A 25,100-nucleotide genomic window follows, 5' to 3' on the forward strand; every position below is an offset into this window, starting at 1 on the left:
ACAGAGAAGGCTTTAAATTTATTGATAGAGGACATAAGCCTCAAATTTATTGATAGAGGACATGACAATAAGAATAGCTACAGATTTTCACATTCAAGGCCTTAAACCTGCATCAATATTTTTTAGCAGTATCAGTTGAAGTTCAATTAAAAAAACAAAGTTTGGGAAATCTTTATCTAAAATTATGAAATCCAAATTTCTAGTAGACATAACAAGCCAGCCACAAATGGAAAATTCCTCAGTAATAGAAAGGTCCCATCACTGAGAAACTTCTCATAATACAAACTGTAAATAGTTGCCTTAGTATCAAGATCATTTCAGATGCCATTGCTACTTATAAATGTGAACATGGGAATTAAAATTCCACTTTCAATTAGTCTTTACAAGTATGAAACACTCCCAAGGAGGAGAGATCTAAATCTTACCGAGCAACTTCTTCAGTAGACGAAGGCAAAGAAATCTGTGATCTGCTGAAAAGTTATTCTTGTTGTAGAGACACATTCTATGACCCCATTAAAAAGAATGGCCCACTTCCCTGGTACAGTACGGAGCTGGTGAGAAACCCACATATAACTTGATATCTCTATAGAGACTGAACGAGAGAGCCTCTCACTCGAAGATGATATTGGAAATTTCCATCTGCAAATTATGGTGTCTTACAGAATGCAGTTATAGCACCTTTACCAGTGAAGAAGCAGCACAGAGAAGATGAGGCTAAGCTGTAGCGCTCTTTGTATCAACCAGAAGAAGTTGTATATCTGGGTACTCGACTGTAGGCCTCTAGGATCATCCTGAGACCAGAGAGGAGGAATGGTGGAAAAGCAGTACTCTACCTCCATGTAAGGTTGTAAGAACCAAGTCCCTACAACTTGCCCCTAGTAACGAAACTGATTTGCAAGGATATTCTCCAACCTAGAATGCACCTTGATAGCAACCAATCAGTCTAAATGACAGCTCACTGAGGTGTACACTTGCTGTGTCATCTAACAGGAGGCCAGGGTTCTGTGTTCCATTGATTGTTGATGTAGGCCACTACGGTCATGTTGTCGCACACAGAACAATCAAGTGATAATTTACTTGATGCTTTTCTGGAATGTTTATGTGCAACTGGCATTTTAGCTTACATTAGAAGAAACCAGGTCCTACGTGTGTGTACCCCACCTATCGTTTGATTTATCTGAGAACAGAAACATCAAAAGTTCCATCGAATTCCCATGGCAAGGATCTGTCATTTACCACCCAGGTTAAATCATCCCACACCAACTTCCCCTGTTGGAAGAGGAAGGAAGGAGAAATCACCTGCAACTGACTGATGATTTACGGAGACCTCTTCAAGCCAAGCAGTTCCTGTCTGATGAGGAACAGGTGTGTTACGTCCCTGAGTTGTCTTAGATGAGCCTATATAGTCCTTCTCAATCAGCAATCCCAGGTAGTTCATCCTTTGCTTGGGTGTGATATTCTTAGAATGCAACAAAAGATCGTAACAGAAATAGTCTTTCAGAAGGACATTTCGTACAGTGGCCCCGTGAAGGCATAGCCAGTACAGAAACATGCTAAGTCATGGTACATTGGCTAGAAGAATTCTACTGCTGATTTTCAGTTCCATAATAGCTCTAGAAGTATAATGGGTTGTGAAGGCATAATAGTACCTGGAAATACACAATATTGCCTAAAAGCAAGCAAGAGAGCAAGTGGTCAGGATTTTAAGGTTGAATTCAAGCATACTTCATGAAAGCTAAATCTGGCGGAATGGGTAAGACTGTGTATGCTTGAGAAGCAGAAGGATTGCAGTAATGACCTTTTGTATAGTATCAAGTGTCACCAAATGACGACCCTGGGAAGAAGCCTCCAGCATGCGAGACATGGATTGTTTACAATAACAGGGCATTTCCAAATTTACTCTAGTGGGTTAAGAGACCACATTTCTCTTGAGACCAGTGAATAAATTCAGCACTTTAAATAATTTGGTCATGCTACCATTTGGTGGATGTAAGATTCTTTAAAGGGCTCCATGGTGTCTTGTTTTGTCAATAAAAGCATAATAGCAGAGGTACAGAAAGGCTCACTGTATGGGTAAATACTGTAGACACTCTGACAATTCATAAAAGAAGAGTAGTACAGTACTATCAGTAGCACCTAGAGCATTGTTAAAAATGTTGTGCATATACTTTAAAAACTATTGGGTCTTTGAGAGGTTTGAACCCTTGACCTGCAGAATGCTAATAAAAAAAACAATATGTTAAGCTACCAAACACATATCAGGAAACACAGAAAGGAGTCAGCACAGGAATAACAGCCTTGCAACTCCGGAAATAGGAACGCTCATTGAGTAGGAAGCAGGAGGATGAAAAATATTAGCAGAAACAACCCGAGTATGATCAGGAAGGTTGTTTGAGAAGCGAGCACAGTTTGGAGCTCACCTGGTAGGAATTGACTCAGATGTAGGTTGATGAAGATTAGCAGAAATGGCTTGAGTACTATTATAAGAACAGACTTGAAAGCAGAAAATCATTGCAGAAATATGAAGGACAAAAGAACTTGCAGAAAGTTTGCAAGAAAGTGGTACCATTTGGCACTAAGTGTTTTGGATTCAACTTTATGCTGGTATGGGAAAGGTAGGGGCAGGGGTAAAACAGGAGTACATAATGGTAATCTTGAAAATATATCCCTCACATTAACTGACATCGTGCGTCAGTTATAGTTTACTTTGCTTCACATCTAAAAGGGATTCTCACAATTTGCAGTCTGTGTTCCCTGCACCTCAAGTCGTCACTTTTGAACAACAGGAAGTCAGGCTGTAGCTTGGCTGTTGCATGAGGAAACATAATTTAGAATATGAAGGAAGCCTGGGAAGACAGTCTGCATGGAGGATGCAGAAGTTTCTAATGGATTGACTCCCAACTCTGAAGTAAAATAAAATAAAGATGAAGAGAGAGACAAAGCAAAGTCTACATTTCTGTGGAGGGCAATGATGTAATATACAGAGAGAGAGTGATCTGACCAAGATGATACATGAAAGGTGCTAAAGAAACTTATGAAAACAAACCATCCAAACTCCATCCACCCTTAGGAACACTGCTATGCTTTCCACAGTTGATGTCATAGAACCTTCTATCTCACCCCACCCTGCCCTGGTAACCTCGGCTATAACTGGAACTTCATCCTCACCAGTTGACAGCTGCCCCCCCCCTATAGTACTTGTATTCTAATAAGGTAATAAAACTGGTCTTTTACTAAAATTACACTTTTATTAATCCATACATCTCTCATTTACACTATATTCATAGTACTGATGAACTTATGACAATACTGATATATAGCATTAATGAGTTTTATTAGCTGCAATGGTAATTGGAAGTTATGCTAAATTATCCATAAAATTCAGTTATCTGGCAACCAGTGGTGCTGGGTAAGAGGGAGTTTATATATATATATATATATATATATATATATATATATATATATATATATATATATATATATATATATATATATATATATATATATATATATATTCATATATTCATACCTCTCTTCACAAAAGATTCTGCTTACGAAATTTTCAAGCTGCATAACGAGATGCGCATATTATTTTGACTCACTTTACGAAAAATGCTTCACTCATACCTCTCTTCACAAAAGATTCTGCTTACGAAATTTTCAAGCTGCAAAACGAGATGCGCATATTATTTTGACTCACTTTACGAAAAATGCTTCACTTTAACAAGAGAGATTTGCCAGCCAGGCTGAGAATGAAATAGTCACCCATCACAGAGTTAAAGAAAATAGGTTCAGACAACAGAAAATGTAGCTGTAGTCTATGATAGGGGTAACTATAATAGTACAGTACATACGGAACTGTACATTTTGCACTGTATGTATTGTATTATTTTCAATTTATGATTACATTATGTTGTAATAACTACTTAATTTACAGGTCTTAACATTTAGTTTAGGTACAGTATATTGAATAGTTCAAATGTATTTGGATGTACAGTATTTCATTGTGGTTATACTGTAGCTTCATTGAGATTTAATATGGTGTTTTGTAGGGTTTGGAACAAATTAGGCAATTTGCATGTGGAATGTGACTCACAACACGAAAAAATCACTTTACTAAAGCCACTCCAGAACTAATTAATTTCGTGTTGTGAGGCATTATTGTATATATACATACAAAACATAGGATGGAAAAGGACAGAGAAAAGGGTTATGAAAATAGAGGGGTGAATTCAAGCAAAAATTTAGGAAGAATTACATGTCATATGGGGAAGCAATTGCAAAGATGAAATTCAATTACCAAATAGAGCATAAAATAAATATGATGAGATGCTCCTTGAAATTAATAGGCTACTGTTCTACATGATGAAGATTTAGGGTAGACAACACAAGAGTGGCAAAGCTGAATGAAATAAAAGCCAGAGGAGTTATAATAAGTTGAAGAAAGCTTCTTAAAGAGACTTTTGAAGATGCACAGATAGCAATCAAGTGTCTAACCAATGAATCCAAAGTATGTTTGGAAGAGGGAACAGTTTTGAAAGAATGGGAGAAAGTCAGAACTGTTCCACTGTGAAAGTGTAAAGGTGACAGAAGAGACAAAATGAGAGAGGTATGATGTAATTTAGTATAAAAGATTTATAATAAGGTTTTAATTCATAAAATAAGGTGGATACAATATTCTCTGGATGAATGAGCTTGCTAGTGCAAAGGAATTACGACCCCCTCCTACCAGTACCAGAACGGACAGCCTTCTCACAAGTTACCTCACATATATGGAATGGTAATAAGGTCAATTGGTCTATCTACATCTACAATTTATGCTAAATTAATAACCATTAAAAATCAAGTTTTACTATTTATGTAGAAACAAAGTTGAGAAAATACTTTTCTCTAAACATTTCACTATGACAGGTTCTCTCCTGTGTGCGTGGGGATATCTCCCCTGTGCATGGGGATTTCTCCCATGTGCAAAGGGATATCTCCCCTGTGCGGGGGGAAACCTCCCCTGTGCGGGGGGAAACCTCCCCTGTGCGGGGGGATATCTCCCCTGTGCATGGGGATATCTCCCCTGTGCATGGGGATATCTCCCCTGTGTGGGGGGATATCTCCCCGGTGTGGGGGGCTATTTCCCCTGTGCGGGGGGATATCTCCCCTTTGCGGGGGGATATCTCCCCTTTGCGGGGGAATATCTCCCATGTGCGGGGGGATTTCTCCCCTGTGCAGGGGAATTTCTCCCCTGTGCGGGGGGATTTCTCCCATGTGCGGGGGGATTTCTCCCATGTGCGTGCTCATGTGCTTCTTTACGTTACTCCTCTGAGTGAATCCCCGTCCGCATATCGGGCAATGGAATGGCCTTTCCCCAGAGTGAAGCTGCAAGTGCTTCTTCAAACTGCTCTTGACTGAAAAGCTTTTGTTGCAGTCGAGGCACGAGTATGGCCTCTCTCCTGTGTGACTCCTCGTATGAAGCGTGAGCTCCCACTTCTGACAAAATGACTTCCCGCAATCCGTGCAGACGTAGGGCTTCTCTCCAGTGTGAATTCGCATGTGGACCGTGAGTGCCGAATTCTGAGAAAATGCTTTCCCGCATTCAGAGCACGGAAAGGGCCTCTCCCCCGTGTGACTTCGCTGATGTTTTTTCAAGGTACAACTCCTGGAGAATTTCTTTCCACACAGGGAACAAGTAAAAGGCTTCTCTCCAGTATGAATTCTCATGTGGACTATGAGATCTGATTTGTGAGCCAGATTTTTGCCACACTCACTACATAAGTAAGGTTTTTCTCCTGTATGAGTTTTCATGTGCACAAGAAGCGCACTGTTTTGAGAGAATCTTTTTCCGCATTCAGTGCAAAGACAGGGCTTCTCTTTTGTATGAACTCTTTGATGAGTGGTGAGATTGCTCTTCCTGGAAAAACGTTTTCCACATTTAGCACAGACAAAGGGCTTTTCGCCCGTATGAACTCTTATGTGTAAAATAACATTAATTCTCTTGGTGAATTTTTTTCCACATTCGTTACACACGAAACGCCTTTTTGGCTTGGTAATATTCCCGCTTTCATTAGGGGATCCTTCTTCATCCTTTTTGCACTCACTATCATCATGTATTATTGTAAAGCCATTTTGAGAGATTGCTTTCGGATGGGAATTAACATCTTGATTAGAAGAGTCAGTGGACTCTGCCATTTGATTGGATTCCGCCACTGGATTGGATTCTGCCACCGGATTGGATTCCGCCACCGGATTGGATTCCGCCACTGGATTTCCGTCAACACTTGCACGTTTCTTATTTTCCTCATCACATTTCAGAGGGTCTTCCGTAATCTCTGATAAGTCTCTATTGTGGGGACTTCTAGTCTCTAAGCCCTCAAGTTCTGACTCTGTTCTTACAAACGGTCCTAAATAAGTAGAATTATCATCATTGTTGGACCCATGGTCATCTGAATCCTCAGTCTCATGCTTCAGTGATAATGGGACATCTTCTTGTTTCAAAATTACTTCTGGGATAAATGCTGGATCCATTTTACCTACTTTCTGTTTAATATATCTTGTTAAATTGCTGTTATGATGTTCGTTTACTGAAAATTGACCAATCCTTATTAAAACATCCAGTGAATCAACTCAGAGAATGAAAGGTCCTATCATACGTCATGTAACTTGAATTAACAGAAAATTGTCAAGTGCCACCACACTTGTTTCTTTAATAGCACATCTCTTGCATATGTAAATATCTTGTTTTAAGTTTCTTCCTCATTTATAAGTATTGATTTCTTATTGTAATTCTTCACTGAAATTGTTACCATTTACTGATAAACAGTAAGTTTTTAAGATATAAAAAAGGATTTAGCACACTTTTATGGAGTTAGGTTTCCAAATGGATTACTATACTAATTTCTACAAGGAAATGAGAATTGAACCCTCAATATTTTTATATCTTCATATGGAAATCCAAGCTATGCATACATATTATAATATTAAACAAATGATCTAGCTGCAAAAACACATAGTAGCCTTTGTCCAAATAAAAACTAATTATGAATACAATAACAAGTTTAAATTTGTGAGTTATTCATTCACATTTTCTGCAAGTCAACTTATTAGAATACATCAACTCCTTTCCTTTCCAAAGTTGTATGAGACATTTCAAGTTTCTTATACTTTATGCACAAATTTCATGGGGATAAAACTACTGTACTTGCTTTACAGTTTTATAATCTTGATAGAAATGAGCCTTGTATGAAGAAGTCCACCACGTTTGAAGACTGATGCATCTGAAAGTAAATATAATAAATCAATTTCCGCATGCTATGATTATATGCAATAAAATGATAAGGATGTTACAGTTTCTCAGTAAATTAGATGATCTATTACTTTAAAAAATGAGAGTAAAAGAAATTTTAATATTAAAATTATTTCAATACTTCCCTGGGAATTACATAGCTGATATCTATTTAGCATGGGTTTCTAGAGTATAATACAATTTAGTTATGGCTATAATCTACTGTACATAGAATTTTTATCAACTATGGGATATTGTACTTCAAATATATTCAGGTGCAAGATACAATGTAGAGCCTTTGTTACCAAAATCCATCTGAAAATTTATTTATATATAATTTTTATTGAGAGTACTGTAATTATATTGTTTAAAGTTTGCTTTAATGTTGAGCAATTAGAACGTGGTATTTTAGTTTCTTGACCAAACAATAGATAGCTATACTGAATCTGTTTTGTTTATTTTACAGATAGACTCCACTAGCTTCAATTAAACAGAACAATATTCAAGAACTAAGTGGTTAAATAAGTTATTATTATTACTTGCTAAGCTACAACCCTAGTTAGAAGAGCAGGATGCTTTAAGCTCAGGGGCTCCAACAGGAAAAATAGCCCAGTAAGGAAAGGCAACAAGGAAAAATAAAATATTTTAAGAACAGTAACTACATTAAAATAAATATTTCCTATATAAACTACAAAAACTTTAACAAAACAAGAGGGAGAGAAATAAGATAGAATAGTGTACATGAGTGTATCCTCAAGCAAGAGAACTATAACCCAAAACAGTGAAAGAGCAGGGTACAGAGGCTATGGCACTACCCAAGACTAGAGAACAATGGTTTAGCGTGGTCCTTGAGGTAAGTCAACAATTGAGCTGAACCTACAGCTTAGGAACCAACAAACGGAGTCCATGTTTTCTCTTGTTTATCTTGGTCAAGAAGGATCGTCGAGACGCAGTTGTCTCTAGGCTACAAAGCATCCATCACTGCTGGCCATCTTCTAGGATTACTTTTTTTGGTCTAAATAGTAAACATTCCCTTACACAGCAGGGCTGCCGAAACGTGGAAATTACGTCATCGATACGGCTAATCTACTCCACATCTTGATCATGTGTGGAATGTGGAATCCGAGTGCTGATAAATTCCACACTTTGTTAAGAGATGATGTATGTTGATTAAAATGTAATAAAAAGTAATAGATAATTAATATGAGTGTTTTATTATTTATTTTCCCCGTGATATCTATATAAAAATTACAATAATTGTGAAGTCTATGAAAGTGTGGATGCTATGGGACTAGGAGGCTCAGTGGAGTTCAGCGCTTGATGTTGCCGACTCACTGAAAGACTGATTATTTGATTAATTAATTATTTGCTATTGCAGCATAACAGTTGCCTTTTGATGAATTGATTCGTCAGCTCAAGAAAAATCTAAAAGTTTATTCTTTTTTTTTAGTATGATAGCACATTCCTCCTCAGTTCAATATAGTGTAACTGACAAACGTTATCAAGTGAGACTTAGAGAGGTGAAACTGGGACTAATCAGCGACACCGCTGAGCGTGGAGTTGCCTAGTGTGGAGAATCCGGCAGCCCTGTTACACAGTCCTCAGTGGTTACCAAGACTTCAGTAGTATGCAAGAGCCAACGACCATTTTGGAAAACGAGAGTTCAAGTACATGACCTTTACAAGTTCTGTAAGTTTCTAAGTGATTGTGGAACCAGTTAAAACTTCGGTTTGGCAGCTCCTTATGATTTTTATAATTTGCTCAAATCCAAGAATGATTTATCATCCACACTATTTAAAGGTTTAAAGGCCACTCATGAATGGCAGAGGCAATAGACAGTGACATTGCCCTATCAAGCAAGAAAATGCCCTAAAGACTGACCATATATACATATGATCAGCACCCAAGCCCCTTCTCCACCCAAGCTAGGACAAAGGAGGGTACAGCAATGGCTGCTGAAGACTCAGCAGATAGACCTATAGGCTTCCCCAAACCCCTTTTCCTTAGCCCACAAGGATTGTGAGGTTGCAGGGACCAACGAAACTATCGAGTCAGAGCGCAAATCGAACCCCAGTCTGGTGTTCACCAGTCAGGGACATTAATTTTTGGGCTCAGGCCATGTCCTGATGGAAGGTTCCTTTAAGTAGCTTCCTAGGGTATATTTGACTACAGTGATATTCCCAGAGAATTTACCTTTAGGTCTCCAGAATTCTAACTCCTAGCACGTATATCCTTAAAATTTCTCTCAAGGATATCGCATAATATCAGGGGACGTGTATCTTGATACGACATATAGCAATCTTCACCCCGAATAGCGTTTTCGCTTCGAGGGGGAAAGTGGCAAAAATAGAATGGGAGCCGTTATCAAGGTACCCCTCCTCCGCTACTACCTTGAGTACCTAGATGGCGCCATCGTCGCCGCCATGTTTATTCCTTTAAGTGTAGTGCTACTAGCTCGGTGATTTTCCTGTTCGCTCTCGTATTTTCGCTTATCTCATTGGATTTATCATGCAATCTCCAGCCTCTTATGCCTCTGGAAAGTTGAGTATTTGATCTTTACATTGTATAAATTTTAGCTCTTGTCTCACAGTGAAATTAGGTTAAATTAAGTGGAAGAGCTGTTGCCTGAACCGGAGGTGTCATGGGCGCTGTCGTTCGTAACGCATGAGTTATTTAGTTAGCCAGAATGACTTTCCCGGTATAAACACAGTAGCATGAATAACTATAGCTATTCAGTTTTCATTGCTAGGAGTTAATTATATTATGCCGATTGTATTCGTAATAGTTTCGGCGATTTAGGTAACCGAACCTTCCTTACGCTAGGCTTCCTAGCCTAGACGTTTTAGTTTACTTTCATGCATGATATAATAGACATTTCTAGTGCTATTAAATATAAATGAAGCTATTTAGGCAATTTATACATGTAAGATACATTGATTGCATATAAAATTTCCTCTTCTGAGATAGTATATGAGTTTCGGTGATTAAGGTAGTCGATTCTCGCCTGCCACTAGGCTACTAGCCTAGTGGCTTTAGTATACTTTCATACATGTTCCCCGGTTACCCTCATGTATCGTTTTATCAAATCAGGCGGAGATAGATATCTCTTAGAATTATTATATAAACCGATACTTGTCTCCAATGGAGATTTAAGGGTAATCCCTCCTTCCCTCTGAGTGTAGCCTTAGGCTACAACCCTAGTTGGCGTTGCCTCGAGTTGTCATTCAGGCAGGACTAGGCTAGGGTTTTCTGCCCCTTCCCTTAGCCGCAGATAGCAGGTTTTGGGTTTCGGTGAGAACCTCAGAATATATAGTCTTCTGCCGGCCAGCTGCCGGCAGGGTGAATAGTCATTCCCCTGCCGGACTACGCTGCCGGCATAGGAGGCTAGACCTCCCTAGACGCACCTAAAGAGGCTATATGATATTGCCACCTTCTCCCTGCGGTCTAGTAGACTAGTCCTGTGCTCGCAGACCCTAGTCTGAAGAAGAGACATTCTTCTCCCGCCTAGGATGGCGCCAGCACTGGAACTCTGTTTCTCTCTTGTTAAGAGGAGGCGGCAAGCTTGCTGCCAGCCCCTTAACTGTATTGGCAGACCCTAGGCTGGAGAATAGATATTCTCCTGCCGCCTAGGATGGCGCCGATACTGAAACAGAGTTTCTCAAAGGCGTGGATGGACTGGCAACCCTGTCGGCTCCTTCCACACCTCATGCAGGACCCTCCCCCCCCCCCCCCCTCTCTCCTTTAGTGATGGCCTAGCCATTGCAACCCTTTGGCCGTTGTCCTACAATCTCACCGCTTTCCGGCAGGTTGTGGGGCCGGCCGGGGCTTCTCCTTGTAGTGGCTTAGTCGCTCAGCTTTCCCTTATGGACGCAAGGCTCCGGCAAAGCTGTGCCGGCTGGGCCGGCTGCCGACAGGAGATCCCTTTACTGTAGAGTGTTCTTCAGTCCTCTCTTGGACTGCCATTCACAGACCTGTGGCCGGCAGAGACCGGCAATGGTTTATGGGTGGGTGGAAGCCAGAATGATACATTCTCCCCTTCCATTTGAACCCTCATTCTGGAGGAAGGTAGCAAGACTGAGCTCTTACATCACCCTTCACTCCTTGCTTTCTTTCTCTCTATCGGCTTGTGTCGCCGGGTACTAACCTAAATGGCAGCTGCCGGCCGGGTTAATGCTGCCGGCCACTACCCTAGCCAGTGGACTAGTGCGCCGGCAGCCGGCAAGCTGCCGGCCACCACCCCAGCCGGCGAGCCTTGCCGGCAACATGCTGGCAAGAAATATAGTATAGTTGAGACCATACTATATAAGGAAAGGAAGATTTCTTTCCATATACTGATAGATGATCAGTTACAAATGACCCTCATTATTAAACCTTTGCGAAGTCAGTGTTAAGTTACACTTATCTATCCTTACAGGGTAGAACTCTTCCATTGGACTTCCTGAATAGGATAACCCTAGGCTTTAATTTTGAGGGAGGTCACAGCAATTGGCTGGACAAGAAACACATGTGTTTGTCTTTCCTAATTCTTTTCTAGCTTGTCTAAGCTATATGCAATAAAAATGCAAAAATATTAATAATAATATTTATATAGTTTATTAGGTGAGATGAACTACCATATACTCATTTAGTTTTCCTCTCTTTACAGGAGGACCATCCTAAGTATGCGCGAGTCTTCTGCAACGTTAGGAGCAGGGACTTCTGCGGCCATGAGGAGTGCAGGGCGCACTTCCTCTGTTCCATCACCAAGGGAACTCTCAAGTATTGGGACCCCCAGGTATGTAATGTATGCAAAGCCTTGGTTACTGAGGCCTTTGATGACCCCAAGACAACGGAGTCAAGGGATGCAGCTCGGAGTAAGCTACGCAGATGGGTTCGTGGCTTCCAGAAGAATGCCACGGGGCCTTACCTTTCGAATGAACGGATGCGGGCCTATCTGTTCCCTAAGGCAACTGCGGATGCAGTCATACCACAGCCTCACCCTGAGATCCCTTGCGTCCAGATTTCCGTGGATATGGATGTTTCGGACGCGATGAAGGACATCCATCTAGATGAGAGGATGTCAGAGGTGTCAGAAGACACCGAGAAGGACCTTCTTGCAGAGAGTCAAGAAGAGGAGTCTACCTTGGCCCCTGAGACTGAAGAGGATGACGTCGAAGCGGAGTCCGTTTCGTCGGTTCCAGCCCCAGAACCAGTGCCCTCTACGTCTTCTGCTCATCCATCTGACGAAATGGGAAAAGCCCTGGCTAGTCTCATGACGATGATGGAGAGTCTTCGTAAGCAAAACGAAGAAAGGGAAGCTGCATTGAGGAAAGAGATACACCATCTCGCAGCGTCCCGTGGGTCTCACAAGAGACTCAATGTGAAGGATCTTCCTTCATGTTCTGAAGTAAACCCTTGGAGGCATGCAGAGTACATGCCAATTAAAAACGGGAAGATCTTTATTTCAGAGAAGCTGGGAGCCGTCCTCATTGAGGATGTCGACTTTTGGCCCAGTTTTGAGTCTTACCCAGACTGCTTCGTCCGTTTGAAGGCGGAACCTGTGTCCATGGGAAAGCTCGAGCTTTGATGGCTAGCAGTCTGAAAGACAGGGGCTTCACTAATTCTAAAGTGCCAGCCCTGAGTAAGAAACACTCTTCTTCTCTTGCTCCAGCTAAACTGGCCTTTCCCTTTTTGGAAAAAGGGTTCAAGGCAGTAGAAGCTGGGAAACCTTGTCCTACACTTGAGGAGTGTAGACCTTTATCCCTAGCTCTGCCTACGGGTGACAAAGACTGGAAGGAAATACATCTTACCTTCTCAGTTGGGAAGTTGGAGGCGGATATTGCTGGACGCCAGTTCAGCGAAAACCTCCCGAAGTTGTCTAACTTTCTCTTGCGTAGGGAGCAAGAGACAAAGGAAAGGCTTGCCGCATCTCCGTCCCTCCAAATTACCTTGGAGGCAATGGCAACTGATCATAGATCCCCATACATGTTCATGGTCGTGGCCAAATCACATTTGGCAACGCTGGTCAAGGACCTACAGTGGAACCTCTACATACGATTGTTTTTACATATGAATTTTCCAACATCCAAAGTAAAATTCGATCAAATTTCTGTCTCGACACCTGAAGTCTTGCTCCAACATCCGACGTAGATCATACACGTATGCGTATAATTTTCTCGAAGCATCGATCGTAGTTTCTTGTTTACGCCGGTAGACGGCAGCACATCGGAGGGACGCCAATCGAGCGTCGCCTTGATCAGTCCTCTCATCTAGTGCGCATCATGTGGTTGTTCTCTATTTGCTCAGTTATTAACAGTGTTTTTTATCTTCCTTTTCTCACGTTTCATTTTTTATTTTACTTATAATCATGGGTCCTAAAAAGCTTAGTTTCGGTTCAGGAAGTAGTAATGGTGAGAAAAGGAAGAAGTCAATGCTTTCATTAGAACTAAAACAAGAAATAATAGAATATCATGAGCGAGGTGTGCATGTTAGCGATCTGGCTAAACAATATGGCCGGAATATGTCTACGATCTCGACGATCATAAAACAGAAGGCAGCCATTAAAGCAGTGAAACCATCGAAGGGGATCACCATTATTTCTAAACGTCGTAGCCCTACTCTGGAAGAGATGGAACGCCTTTTGTTGATCTGCATAAAGGACAAGGAGATTGTTGGCCATACGATCACTAAAACGATCATTTGTGAGAAGGCCAGCGTTATCTATTGTGACTTGAAGGCGGCGGGCTCTGGGGGTGACGCGGGGGAGAGTTCAACCGATCCTACGACGGAGGAATTCAAGGCGTCTCGAGGTTGGTTCGAGAAATTTAGGAAACGGACCGGGATTTATTCAGTTGTTCAGCATGGAGAGGCTTCAAGTTCGGACACCAAGGCTGCTAATGATTTTGTTAAAAAGTTCGAAAGGATCGTGGAGGAGGAAGGCTACGTAGAGCAGCAGGTTTTCAACTGTGATGAAACCGGTTTGTTTTGGAAAAAGATGCCTAGTCGAACATACATTACCGCCGAAGAGAAGAAAATGCCTGGACATAAGCCTATGAAGGATTGGTTGACTCTCGCGCTTTGTGCCAACGCCAGCGGGGACTGCAAAATAAAGCCGTTATTAGTTTACCATTCCGAAAACCCTAGGGCATTTAAAGCACATAGAATTAATAAAGACCTGCTACATGTTCTATGGCATTCTAATTCTAAGGCTTGGGTCACTAGGCATATCTTTGTGGAATGGGTAAACGTAGTTTTCGGCCCTGCTGTCAAGAAGTACCTTCAGGAGAGGAATTTGCCTTTGAAGTGCTTGCTTTGTTTGGACAATGCATCCGCTCACCCCCAGGACTCGAAGATGATATCATCGACGAATACAAATTCATCAAAGTGTTGTATCTTCCACCGAATACCACCCCTATCCTCCAGCCCATGGACCAGCAAGTCATCTCTAATTTTAAGAAGCTGTACACCAAGCACTTATTTAAGCAGTGCTTTAATGTCACGCAAAGCACCAATTTAACTTTGCGTGAATTTGGAGGAGCTACTTTAATATCGTGCACTGCTTAAAGATCATAGATCAGGCTTAGGAGGGAGTAACTCGTCGGACACTGAATTCAGCTTGGAAGAAGCTTTGGCCTGATGCTGTTGCTCCCAAAGATTTTGAAGGGTTTGGCCCCGAGCCTAGACCTGTGCTTGCCGTCGAGGAAGACTTCGAAGAGATTGTATCCCTTGGCAAGTCCATGGGTCTGGAGGTCGATGAAGATGACATCACCGAACTTGTCGATGAGCATCATGAAGAGCTCACCACCGAGGAACTCAAGGAGCTGCAAGCCATGCAGCATGATGAGTTCCAAGCGCAGCTGAGTGAGTCGGAGGAGATCGAGGAGGTAGGTCACATCTTAGGTACGGCTGAAATAAAACAGATGTTGGCATATCATCAACACGTGGTTGATTTCATCGATAAGCATCACCCACAGAAACTTCAGGTTTGCCTTGTAGTTGCGCAGTTCGATGATGTTTGTTTAACACACTTAAGAAAAATTCTCAAAAGCCGTACCAAGCAACTTTCTTTCGATAGTTTTTTTTAAAAATCTACGAAACGGTCTAGTGATCATGATGAAGAGAAAGAAAGTGAAGCAAAGAAAAGTAAGACCCAATCGAGTGAAAGTGATGCAAATTAAAAATAGAAAAGAAAAAAAATGTAAAAAAAAAAAAATTATAAAATATAAAAATAAAAAAAAAAATAAGCCAAGTTAGGTTAAAGTTCACATAGTGTAAGTAAAAGTAAGTTACAGTACGTTATCGCAGTCGCTGTCTCTACCATCTCGCTGATCTTTCGCCTGTCTCTAAGGTAAAGTGTTAATAAAAAACCCTTTTTTATTTATTATTTCTTTATTATTATTCTTTTTTAGATATTTCTGTATTATTCAATTGTATTGTTATGTGTAATTATGTGTAGCAATTTATTAAGGAGTTATCATGGGATTTTAGGCTGAGGAACGAATTAAACAAATTACAGTGTATTCTTATGGTAATATTTGCTCCAACATACGATCGTTTTAACATAAGAAGCAGCTCACAGAACGAATTACGATCGTATGTAGAGGTCTCACTATATATGGCTTTGTTAGGGCCAGAAGAGCATGTAGGGAGTTCGTGTTTTCTTCGGCTGCGGTGAAGCACGAACTCAGGAAGCTGATATCTTCCAATATCTGGGGAAAGGACCTCTTCCCGAGTGAAGTGGTCAAGGAAATAGTCGACAAGGCTGCCACGGAGAACAGGAAACTTCTCCAAAAGTGGGGCATGTCGGCTAAGAGGAAGTCTTCCCCGGATGAGGATCCCCAACCGAAGAGAAAGACAAAGAGACCAAGGTTGCCCTCTCGCCCTGTCAGACAACAACAGCAACTTCCAATGACCGCGGTGCCCCAGATGGTGGCACAACCCCAACCCACCTACCAGATTGTACCCCAGCAGATGGTGACCCAGTCACCAGCCTTTACTCCCGCCTATGAGAGGCAGACCACTACCTTTCGCCCTAAAGGTAGAGGGTCAAATAGAGGCTCCTCTAGACGCCCTTCAAGAGGAAGAGGGGGTAGGGGAGGGTGCAGTAAAGGAGGCAAGTCCTCCGGACAACCAAAGCAATGAGATGCTTCCAGTAGGAGAAAGACTCCAAACATTTCGGGATCGCTGGACCTTCGATCCCTGGGCCCACAACCTAATCAAGAACGGACTAGGTTGGAGCTGGAAGACAGCTCCACCATCATTCCCTCAATTCTTCCAACACTCCACCCCCTTCCTGGAAGAATATACCCGAGAACTCTTGAGCAAACGGATGATAAGGAGGGCAAAGTCCATCAAATTCCAAGGAAGGCTGTTTTGTGTTCCCAAGAAGGACTTGGACAAACTCAGAGTCATTCTGGACTTGTCGACACTCAACAAGTTCATAAAAAACTACAAGCTCAGGATGTTAACCCTTCAACAAATAAGGACTCTGCTGCCAAAACGGGCATACACAGTCTCCATAGACATGGCAGATGCCTATTGGCATATGCCAATCAATCGCCCACTCTCCTCCTACCTAGGATTCAGGCTACAGAAGAAGAAATACGCCTTCAGAGCCATGCCCTTCGGACTAAACATAGCCCCAAGGATCTTTACAAAGCTTTCAGATGCAGTCATTCAACAACTACGCCTAGAAGGTGTCCATGTGGTAGCCTACCTGGACGATTGGCTGGTGTGGGCAGCATCCGAGACGGAATCCATGCAAGCATCCAAGAAAGTGATCCAGTTCCTGAAACATCTGGGATTCAAGATCGTCAAAAAGTCTTGACTATCTCCAGCTCAGGAGTTTCAATGGCTCGGAATACATTAGAACTTAAAGTCACACCGTCTCTCCATTCCACCAAAGAAGAGGAGAGAGATAGCGGGATCTGTCAAGAGACTACTGAAATCCGACAGGATATCAAGACACCAACAGGAGAGAGTGCTGGGCTCCCTTCAGTTTGCATCAGTGACAGACCCGGTGCTAAGAGCACAGCTAAAGGATGCATCAGAGTCTGGAGAAGATACGCATCAAACGCTCAAAGAGATCTAAGAAGACCGATACCGACTCGACTACGATCACTTCTCAAGCCATGGTCGAAGGCCAAGAACCTGAAGAGGTCTGTGCCTTTGCAACCACCTCTACCTTCAGTCATCATCCACACGGACGCATCAAAGGAAGGATGGGGAGGTCACTCACCAACGGAAAGTCCAAGGACTTGGCCCTCTCTATTCAAGACCTTCCACATCAACATTTTGGAAGCCATGGCAGTCTTTCTCACGCTGAAGAAATTGTCCTCTCACCATTTAGTCCACATAAGACTGATTCTGGACAGCGAGGTGATAGAGAGATGTTTGAATCGTCAAGGTTCGAAATCACCGCAAATCAACCAAGTGATGTTGGCCATCTTCCGCTTGGCAGAAAAGAAGAGATGGCACTTATCAGCAGTTCACCTTCAAGGGTTCCGCAATGTGACGGCAGACGCTCTATCCAGGCTCACGCCGGTAGAGTCAGAATGGTCCCTAGACGCAAGATCATTCTCCTTCATCTTACGTCAAGTCCCAGAACTGCAGATCGACCTCTTCGCAATGAGCAACAACAAGAAGCTACCTCGTTATGTGGCCTCATACGAGGACCCTCTAGCGGAAGCGGTGGACGCCATGTCCCTCGACTGGAACAGATGGACCTGCGTTTACCTGTTCCCTCCAACCAACCTTCTGTTGAAGGTCCTCAACAAGCTGAGATCCTTTCAGGGAACGGCAGCCCTAGTGGCTCCCAAGTGGCCGAAGAGCAATTGGTTCCCTCTAGTATTGGAATTGAAGCTGAGGCTGGTCCCTCTGATGGACCCAGTTCTGACTCAACAAGTACAGAAGTCGACTGTCTTCGCTTCATCACAGAAAACCCAAAACCTTCATCTCATGATTTTCTCTCCTTAGCAGTTAAGAAAAGGTTTGGGATCTCGAGAGGCAGTATAGACTTCTTATAAGAATATAAGTCTAAATCTACCAGAAGGCAATATGAGTCGTCTTGGAAGTATTGGGTTACCTTTGTCAAGGCAAGAAGACCAAAAGAAATCTCAACAGATTTCTGTTTGTCCTTCTTTAATCACTTTCATGGACAAGGTTTAGCAGCCAACACGATAACAACGTGTAAGTCAGCCTTGACTAGACCTCTGCTTTACGCCTTTCAAGTAGACTTATCCAATGAAATCTTTAACAAGATCCCTAAGGCCTGTGCTAGACTTAGGCCTGCAGCACCTCTAAACCCCATTCCATGGTCCTTGGATAAGGTTCTACACTTTGCCTCAACAGTGAACAATGAGGATTGCTCTTTGAAAGACCTGACTCAAAAAGTTATATTCTTGTTTGCTCTAGCCTCAAGGGCCAGAGTTAGTGAAATAGTGGCCCTTTCTCGGGATGAGGGCCATATTCAGTTCACAGAAGCGGGAGAACTGAATCTCTTCCCTGACCCAACGTTTCTCGCCAAGAACGAGCTACCGACCAAAAGGTGGGGTCCCTGGAGAATCTGCCCTCTGAAGGAAGATGTCACGCTGTGTCCAGTAGAGTGTCTAAAGGTCTATCTTCGTAGAACTTGAGACTTCAGGGGAGGACAGCTCTTTAAAGGAGAAACCTCGGGCTCAAACTTATCCCTAAAACAACTAAGGGCAAAGATCACCTATTTCATTCGCAGAGCGGATCCTGACAGTACACCCGCAAGTCATGATCCCAGAAAAATTGCTTCGTCATTGAACTTTTTCCAATACATGGATTTTGATCGTCTTCGCTCGTATACTGGATGGAAGTCATCCAGAGTATTCCTTAAACACTACGCGAAGCAAGTGCAAGAGCTAAAAAGGTATGTGGTGGCGGCAGGTAGTGTGCTAAAACCTGTCGCTTAACGCTGTGAGGAACAATGAATTGACTGGGACATAAGAATTGGGTGAAGGTGTTGACACCTCACAGTGCAACACGTAAAGTGAAGTGTCACCAAGGTGGCACTATGAACTGTTCCAATTATTAAGGTGAAGAAACATAGAGATAACACTTGTGCCATATGTTCTTTACACAGTGTGAAAAGAGTCATTTATAGAAATGCATATTAGAAAATTTATTAAATTTTCAGTTTTTGTGGCATTACTGTAATTATTATTCCCTTTCAGGTGAAGTAAGCATTTCTGGTCTCGTCTGTATCTTATGTTTCTTTTGTATTCACTAACATTTTATTACTGCTATATAATGTATGTTGAATTACTATTTATTGATTACCAATAAATATTTGATTGGTATTTGCGTCTTATTTCGCCCCAAATTTGAGTGAATAAAGATATGTGTGAGTATTATTTAATCCTTAATAATCTGCATATGGACATGTGAACAAAATAAATAACTTTGTTCTAACATGAATACAACCTTTCCCGGCCTATGCATACTTTGTTCCTATAGGGGTACAAACTTGTCTGATTTTACATACAGCTAATCTTGCATGCTCTGGATGCTATGGTGGCTCATATAAACCTTTGTTTGTATTGAGAATACAAACTTCGACTGGCTTTGCATACAGTGAGACCCGTATGCTCTTGTTGCTAGGTTTGTTCATATGGGATATGCAAATCTCGAGACTTTTTCCTGAGTCTAGTATGACTCTTCCCTGCAGGGGGCAGAAAGCACTAACATAGTTCAAGATTAAAAGTAATGACGTATACCGGTAACGCCATATATCTCTATGGTCTGAGTGACCAAGGAAATATTGTCTTGAAGTTAAGGCACATTTGGAAAATCCACAGATACAGTACTTTCTAAATAATGCTCTGGTAACCTTCCATCAGGACATGGCCTGAGCCCAAAAAACGGATTTTGAGCGACGCGAAAAATCTATTTTTGGGCTTGGCAGGATCCCTCCCGAAACTACAGTACTATATCTGTAGCACCTTACTCAACGCTACAATTAATGAACATGGCGGCGACGATGGCGCCATCTAGATACTCAAGGTAGTAGCGAAGGAGGGGTACCTTGATAACGGCTCCCATTCTATTTTTGCCACTTTCCCCCTCGAAGTGAAAACGCTATTCGGGGTGAAGATTGCTATGTGTCGTATCAAGATATACGTCCCCTGATATTATGCGATATCCTTGAGAGAAATTTTAAGGATATTTGCGCCAGGAGTTAGAATTCTGGAGACCTAGAGGTATATTCTCTGGGAATATCACTGTAATCAAATATACCCTAGGAAGCTACTTAAAGGAACCTTCCATCAGGACGACATGGCTATCTCACCCAAAAATAGATTTCTGTTTTATAGTTACAGATTTTGTATGGGACTTTCAAGTGTGTCTGTAAACATGTACTAGAAACCAAAGAAACATGAATTCTTTATAATTTCAAATATAAGAAAATTGCAAATTCCAATCAAGCAAAACATTTCATAGCACTTGAGAATTTTCTCAAAACAGGCTAATCAAATTAATGATCTATCAGTAAAGGGAATTTACCATCAATCTCAAGCAATCAAAAAGTAGTGAATTTAATGTATAAATGTGTGTGTGCATATAATCACCATATAAGGAATAGTTCTGTTAGTGAGAAAAGTTAGTCATGAGGCATTGTTTATTTTTGTTATAAATCAGCAAATTCCTTCCTCAACTCTCTTCTAAGTGTGCTGCACAGCTAGTTTTACATTTTTCTGGGTATGAACAGCTATATTTAAAATATAATAGTCTTGCAGAAAATAAATGGACTAAATTCCAATGTATTCAAAACATTTAAGAAAAAAAAATATTACAAATTGTAAAAATGTTCTAGTTATGATAAGATTGGATATACTGTATATGATAAAAAAATAACAAATTTTAAATTTGTATTTTTCCTAGTATACAAACCTGGAGCTGTTTATAGGGGTATACTTTCGGCGTAGCTGAAAGACAAGCTATGATAATTATAGTGAGAGATAACTACCCCATCTGCTAGTTAGCGGGTGGTGAGTGGAGTACACTGGCTACCCCGCTCACTCACACCTCTTGGCTGAGTAACCACTTTGCTTTAAGGCAGGACTTCTCGGGAGACAGGGTGGCGGGCCAATTTGTATAAATAGCGCCAGGTTTGTGTACTAGGTAAACTACAAATTACTTCCAAATTTATTATTTGTTCCGGCGTAAATACAAACCCTCCGCTATTTGTAGGGATGGATTACTCTTAGGAGGGAGGAAGTCATCACCAACTGGCCTTGGTCATGGCCTGGGGCTTTCTCTATTTCGATCTGTGATCAAGTGCCGATATGAGGTAATGCACTGATAGCGGCCTGCAGAAGCTTGTGCATGAGTGGAATTAACAGTGTGGCTTGTCTTTAACATAGGAACTCGAGTACTTACCCAATACCCTCCCTCAGCAAGGTATTGGGGACGTAACAAAGTATTATTCTATACTTAGGAGGCATAAGCGAAATGAGTCTTACCTGCAGCGAGGTGAGGTCAGCTATGCTGAGGCTTGCTGAGCTGTTTTCCCCAGAGGGGAGAAGGTGAAAGGAAGAAAAAAGGAGCCAGTCCTTCTTACTCATTCACCCTAGACTAACCTGGATACCCCCAGCCCTCAACCCTCTGCTACTTGTCCATCAAGGAGCCTGAGGAGTTTAGACCATTTGTTGTGCGACCACCACAGGACCAATGGAAAAGGTCTCCATGTTCCTGTGGGTTACATCTTTGCAGGTAGTGGGCTATAAAGGTCGATTGACGCTTCACCCACTTACAGTATCTGCGCCATAGAGTAGGTTCTTGAATGCCAGGACGTAGCAACGCCACTGACGTTACAAGCTGTGGGTCCTAGGATAGAGGAGGGTCCAGATTGAGAGCAAACTCCATACCCTTCCGATCCCGAGGGGAAGGATATCCTTGTGATCCTCCTCTTGACCTTCCCTGTGCTGGTCAACACTGCCGACACACAGGGGCAAGCTGGTATCATTCTTTCAAGGTAACACCACAGACTCCTCACTGGGTAAAACCTCAGTTTAAAGGGGTTTTTGGTTACTCCCCTACCTTGCCGCCCTCCCCTGTGTGGGTGGCCGTCAGTTCCTCAACACTCCCGTATTTGTTTCAGTACTTGAGTTAAAGTTTATAGCAGTTCTGCTCCCTTTTGAGGAATTCTATTACAAGGAAGGTGACTTACTCCCCGAATAGTTCATGTTATGCAGCAGAGTTATGAATCGTAATTCATCACAACTTTTATTTCCTTTTCTAACGGATAGCAGCGACGTAGAAAGTGCGCTTCCTGTGGCAGATCGTGAGCTGCCCACCTTATGAGGTAGCACTCGTTGCCAACCTTCAACTTGAATAAGGCTTGTTGATGGTAAGCATAGTATGCTATCAGGAGGTTTGCCTCCAATGGTTGGAGAACCTTCCCTTACGAGGGAGTGGTAACCTTACTTGGAGTTGGGCTGCCCCCCTTCCGAGGGAGAACTTCCCCACTTCAGCAACCTTCCCTCTTTCGGGAAGAATTGCTGACAGCTCGACGAGATCTGCTATCTCATCGCCAAAGATTGTGCTTCTTCCCCTCGAGTGGGAAAAAGCAAGTCCAAGGCTTGTTCCTCCTTGGGGGAACTTCTCTCTCATTCGCGAGAGATTGTTATGCCTATGTTTTTTTCCCCTAGAGCTGGGAGAAAGCTTGTCTTAGGCAATATCCTCCTTCGGGAAGACTTCTCTCTCGTTCGCAAGAGAGAGATTATTAAGCCTACACTTTTTTCCCATAGAGCTGGGTGAAAGCTTGTCTTAGATGATATCCTCCTTCGGGAGGACTTCTCCCTCGTTCGTAAGAGAGATCATTACGCCTACGCTTTTTTCCCATAGAGCTGGGAGAAAGCTTGTCTTAGATGATGTCGTCCTTTGGGAGGATTTCTCTCTCGTTCGAGAAAGAGTGTTCAGTGATCAACATATGTTGTACGCCTATGCTTTTTTCCCCTAGGGCTGGGAGAAAGCTTGTTCTAGGGGATCTCCTTCAGGAGAACTATCCTCTCGTTTGCGAGAGAAAACTTGTGTTCAGCTTTTGTGTTAGAGCTGTGGGTTGCCGCAGGCGCTGCAGCCAGTCAGTTAGGCCTTGAGTCTGTTTCCGACGCCGAGGAGTTTGCTGATCCACCAGGGGCAGTTGCAGAGCTTTCTCGGAAGCAGGTTTCCCCTTCGACTCGTTCTCGAGAGAAGACCGCCTCTATGTATTGGTGGTCGCCCCTTACTCTTATGGTTCTCCTCCAGGGGCGGAGAGTGAGCCTTGTCTTGATGACGTTCTCCTCCGGGAGAACAAAACCTTCCCTGCGGAGGAGTTATCTTTAGAGCTGTATCAGTCTCCCCCTCAGGCAGAGTCTGCTCTGCGTTCCTCTCCGGAGGACTGTAGAGTGGAAGGGTTTGTGACCCCTCTGCATTCTGGACGTTCTCCTCCTCTTGCTGTGAGACGTCTTTTTGAACCTGCTGGTTCTCCTTCGGGCTCTCGTCATGTTGATCCTGCAGATTCTGTAGACCTTAGAAGTCCTTCAGGCCTCTGTCGCGCTGGACTTTCCAGTTCACGCGACTTGGAACCTTTGGGTTTCAGTTACGCTGAGCTTTCGGGCTCTCGTAACGATGGTTATGCTGATCCTTTGGGCTCTCGTACCATCAGTCACGCTGACCCTTCGGGGTCTCGCAACACACGTTACCCTGAACCGTCGGGCTCTCGTGCCTTTAGTCACGCTCGCGCTTCAGTGCCTTGTGACAGGGAAACTTCGGTTTCCCTTTGCGCTGACCCTTCGGGGTCTCGCAACACAGTTTACGCTCGTAACATTGGTATCCCCGAGCCTGTAGGCTCTCGTGCTGAACCTTCTGGTTCTTGTACCTTTAGTCACGCTAACACTTTGGTGCCTCGTGACAGAGGAACTTCGGTTCCTCGTTGCGCTGACCCTTTTGGGTCTCGCAACACAAAACAAGCTGAACCTTTGGGTTCTCATGACGCTCGTCATCAAGAGTCTTACTCTTATGAAAGAGAGCTTTCGGACTCTCGTCATGTTGAGTGTTTGCGCTCGCGCAACCTGCGCTTCGTTGAATCTCTCTGGGTTATTGTAGCAAGGAGTTCTCTTTTAAGCACACGACCTCTATGGGTTCATGCGATCACGCTGAACCTTCTGGTTCTCGTGAACCTAGTCACCAAGTGTTTTACTCTTACGACAGAGAGTTTTTGGACTTTTGTCATGAGGAGCGTTTGCACGCTCGACCAACCTTATGCGCACGTCCTATCCTACGTGCGCAACCAACACTGCGCACGCGAACAACTCTCCACACGTGACCATCCAGGCGCGCGCAATCAGCACTATGTTGAAGTGTGCGAGCAACTCTGCGCGTGCGACCATCTCAGTGGGAGCAATCAACACTATGTTGAACCCTCAGGCACGCGCATCCCAACAGGAGTTAGTGATGAGGTTCCTAGCCGCTCGAGTTCTGACAGAGCGAGCGATCGTGGTTCGCAATCCTCTGTTACTCGCCCCCTTAGGATTCCCACCTCTAGACACAGCTCTTCCTCACGCTGTGTCATGCGACAGAACAGCGTCACTCAACGATCTCCAAGCACCGGCTCTTGACGTTCTTACGTCTCAGTCAAGAGAGGGTTCTCGCGGTTTAACACGCTCGCGGAACCAAATCAGCCTCTCGAGACACCCATCAGTCTCTCCAGTCTCATAGGCCTCCATCACTGCAGAGACAGCAGTCGCCCACGCGACTACGCCCAGATCCTATCCCTAAGGGTAGACCTGTGCCAATTTTGCCTGCTGGGAAGCCTCCCTCAGGTAAGAGGGTTGCGAAATCTGCC

The 25,100-nt window shown here is 43.0% G+C and overlaps 1 protein-coding gene across 1 annotated transcript in view; it reads right to left on the reverse strand.

The window, feature by feature from the left end:
* Positions 1–3,506: 3,506 nt before the first annotated feature.
* The window catches only part of LOC137658626 (zinc finger protein ZFP2-like), a 51,921-nt gene continuing 30,327 nt past the window's right edge, over positions 3,507–25,100 (reverse strand). The window contains exon 2 of the mRNA XM_068393551.1: positions 3,507–7,265. Within this exon, the coding sequence (XP_068249652.1) occupies positions 4,903–6,516 (1,614 nt within the window). The 5' untranslated portion in view covers positions 6,517–7,265 and the 3' untranslated portion in view covers positions 3,507–4,902. The remainder of the gene's footprint in view (positions 7,266–25,100) is intronic.

This window comes from Palaemon carinicauda, chromosome 19 (assembly GCF_036898095.1).
Source record: "Palaemon carinicauda isolate YSFRI2023 chromosome 19, ASM3689809v2, whole genome shotgun sequence".
Classification (NCBI taxonomy): domain Eukaryota; kingdom Metazoa; phylum Arthropoda; class Malacostraca; order Decapoda; family Palaemonidae; genus Palaemon; species Palaemon carinicauda.